Below are 3063 nucleotides of genomic sequence, written 5' to 3'. Positions count from 1 at the left end.
AATATTTTTTTTTTTAATATCTATATGTATATGTAGACATTTCTGCAAGTGCACAGATAGACTGATACTGTATACATACATACATATGTACATAGGTACAAAAAAAAAAACAAATAAGGGAAAATCGCTGAACGATTGCTTCAATGTTTAAGGGAAATGGCGGGAGGACTTAACCCCATGGCTGTCATTGTCATTGAACGGCTGACAGTTGCACGAATGTAATTGGCTGTAGGTGCGAATGCAGAACGCATGAAAAATAGAGGCGTGTGAAAATGATCCACTTCGATCACTTCAAAATCTCCTAAACTTCCCCTGAATCCCACACAAAGTAACGTGAGAATTTTAATTTAAATCAATGGCAAAGGGGTACAAAACTACGGGGGTGATCAATGCTGCGTAATGCTGCCAATTTATTTGAAAAAAGTTGATATCAATACTTTATACTATATATGTATGAATAAACATATATGTATATATGTACATATAACATTTTAGGGAAATCCCCTTAGTACGTTTCTGAAACAGTATTCCTCGAGCTTTTGAGCACATAATTGAAACAATGGAAATGAAACAAAAACTTTAGATTAAATAAATCTCGAATCTTATATTTATGTATATAATAATAAGATATATATTTCAATGAACTATCAAAATGCAATTAATAAAAATCTTAAAATTGCAATTGTGAGTAGATATGATATACTGTTATATGATAAATATATGACAATAAAAAGATAACCAATTTTTTTGGTATGACATTGTTAGCTTTTTTATATCTAAAATGTCGCTAAATTAGCTACAAAATAACAATGTGGCTGATCTGTTTATAGAGAAATTTGTTGAGTTGATGAGAATCAAACAAAGGCATTTGGCAAAACAAAGTTTAGTTACTGTGCAACTGTCAAAGGAGTCGATTGCAAAATTTTTTGATCCAGAGCTAAAGGAAATGTCATCTCGTAATATATTAAACCTTCCGTTGGAGGTTCTGAATTTGGTTTACAAGTCAATACCGGATATGAGAGATAAGCTGAATCTGGCCATGGCCAATGACTATCTTGGAAAAGCATTCGCCTTCCACGCCGGCGATATTTTCAAGAAGATCGAAATTAAGGACCGACCAATCACGGATTGGTCAGACATTTTATTCCTGTGTGGATCCTCCGTTACCACGATCCTAACCAATGAAAAGGACAATTCCCTGACTGTGATCGAGCTAGCCTCCAAATACTGTCCCAACCTAAAGGAATTCCACTTTCCCGTTCGACGCAATTCCTGGAATCAAATTAAGCCGCTGCTTTTGGCTCTAAAAAATCTGTCATGGATTGGAATTATGAAGGATTATTATGGGGAGGCTTATGTGGTTGATACACTGCTGAAAATGCCCAAGCTGAAATGCTTAAAATTAAGCGGGTTCATCGATAAAGATTGTAAGTATATTTTGGAATTGGAAAAACTAAAACAAAATCGATTTTAATCAAATTTATTGAACTCTTTAGTGCAAGGATTTGGCAAACTTGTGAATTTGACTCAATTGACTATAATAAACTCCGAATTATATACACTCTTTGATACATTTACAATTTTTTCTCCAATGAAGAGCATAAATAAGCTGGAATTGACGTTCGCTGTCTTTAAAATGCCTAAAAACTATGCTGGCGAACAATTGTGGCCGAAAATCGAATCACTTAGAATTTACAATGGGAAATTTTACACGCCGCTGCCTTACTTGCCGACTCTAAAATATTTGACAATTGAAGGCACTTCAAGCGTAGATCTCACCGAAGTATTTGGACAATCGGTTGACAATTATGGCAAAACCTTGGAGTCGTTACGTTTTTACCCAGTAAACCTCATGATCAATCGTCCTCGATACATAAATGTTGATGAGCTTGGTATAATAATGGAGCTAAAGGCTCTAAAGGTACTCCAATGTCGGGTGCGAAGCGATGGTTTTATTCACTATATATCCCTTTTGGAGAACCTGGAGCAGCTAAACTTGCAGCAATCAGGCATCACTAACAGTGGAGTCATGATGGTGATATATAGATGCAAAAAACTGCGCCATCTTTACATTTTCGGATGTCGAATGGTCAAAAAAGATATATTTCTGGAAGCTGTTCCTTTTTTAAGATTTAGTCGCACTACGTTGGATAATCCTATTGAAATCCATGTTGATAGTGGTTACTTTGGTGATGTCGATGAGGTAAGTTGAATAAAAAAATATATATGTTTATCATGAACTTTATTTATTTATATTCCAATTTATTTTATGTTCAGAGCGAGCTTGGTGGAGTATTGAAAATTCGATATTTAAAGACATAGGAAAAATGGTGAAACATGAAATATGTTACTGATTTCGTGATAAAAAAAAGCAAAAACAAAAATAAGAATACAATGTACATGAAGTTAAAAACATTTCTTTCACATTTTATGATTAAAATATATCATGTATATGGAAGAAATTCGATTGTTTATATTTTGGTTATTGTTTAATCAAATAATGCAATTAGATTTTTTCATTTGTAATCAATCAATAATTGGTTTACAAAGTGAATAATTCGGTAACTACTCTTAAAATATTTTGAAATATTTAATCAAACACTTATTAATTCGATTTTTATTTTATGATTATTAGCCTTCAGTATTCCCAATACCTAGCCGAAAATAACTTTTGAGGTCCGTAGAATTTGTCAGTTAGGGAATCAAGATCATTAGCACGGCACTCAGAAAATGAAAGGAACCAGCCCAGGGCAGGGCAGGGCAGGGTAGACACGCCAGACAAACTGGCGACGCCTTGTGAAAATTTCTCTCCTCTTCTGTGCGCACATAATAATAAAGAAAATAAATATACGAGGAATACACACACACACTACAACGAAATAAGACCATAAATGCATTTCAACAAAAAGCAAACCAAGAAGAGCCAATGAACCTAAAGAGCAAAAAAAAAACAAAATAAAATAAAAATAAAAAGGAATAAAGAACGAAAGAAAAAAAAAACACGAAAACCAACAGAGAAAATATATACATACTAACATACAAGAACCCAGGGCCCCAAACCAA

The 3063-nt window shown here is 33.7% G+C and overlaps 1 protein-coding gene across 1 annotated transcript; it reads left to right on the top strand.

Moving 5' to 3' along the window:
• Positions 1–858: 858 nt before the first annotated feature.
• LOC110178923 (uncharacterized) lies at positions 859–2414 on the top strand. Its single transcript, XM_020946209.2, has 3 exons — positions 859–1427; positions 1497–2203; positions 2278–2414. Exons 1-3 carry the CDS (start codon positions 947–949, stop codon positions 2320–2322), a joined length of 1233 nt encoding a protein of 410 aa, XP_020801868.2. The 5' UTR covers positions 859–946; the 3' UTR covers positions 2323–2414.
• Positions 2415–3063: the final 649 nt, after the last annotated feature.

Source organism: Drosophila serrata, unplaced genomic scaffold (genome assembly GCF_035046125.1).
Source record: "Drosophila serrata isolate PLE 108 unplaced genomic scaffold, ASM3504612v1 contig_2, whole genome shotgun sequence".
Classification (NCBI taxonomy): domain Eukaryota; kingdom Metazoa; phylum Arthropoda; class Insecta; order Diptera; family Drosophilidae; genus Drosophila; species Drosophila serrata.
The sequence above is the reverse complement of the archived record's forward strand: the minus strand, read 5'-3'. Positions and strand labels throughout refer to the sequence as shown.

What these genes read in the sequence shown, in the direction of transcription:
- LOC110178923 (XM_020946209.2), top strand. Translation starts at nt 947, where the DNA reads ATGTCATCTCGTAATATATTAAACCTTCCGTTGGAGGTTCTGAATTTG. An exon ending in CGGGTTCATCGATAAAGATT is followed by an intron (nt 1,428 to 1,496) that starts GTAAGTATATTT and finishes TGAACTCTTTAG; the next exon opens with TGCAAGGATTTGGCAAACTT. An exon ending in ACTTTGGTGATGTCGATGAG is followed by an intron (nt 2,204 to 2,277) that starts GTAAGTTGAATA and finishes TTTTATGTTCAG; the next exon opens with AGCGAGCTTGGTGGAGTATT.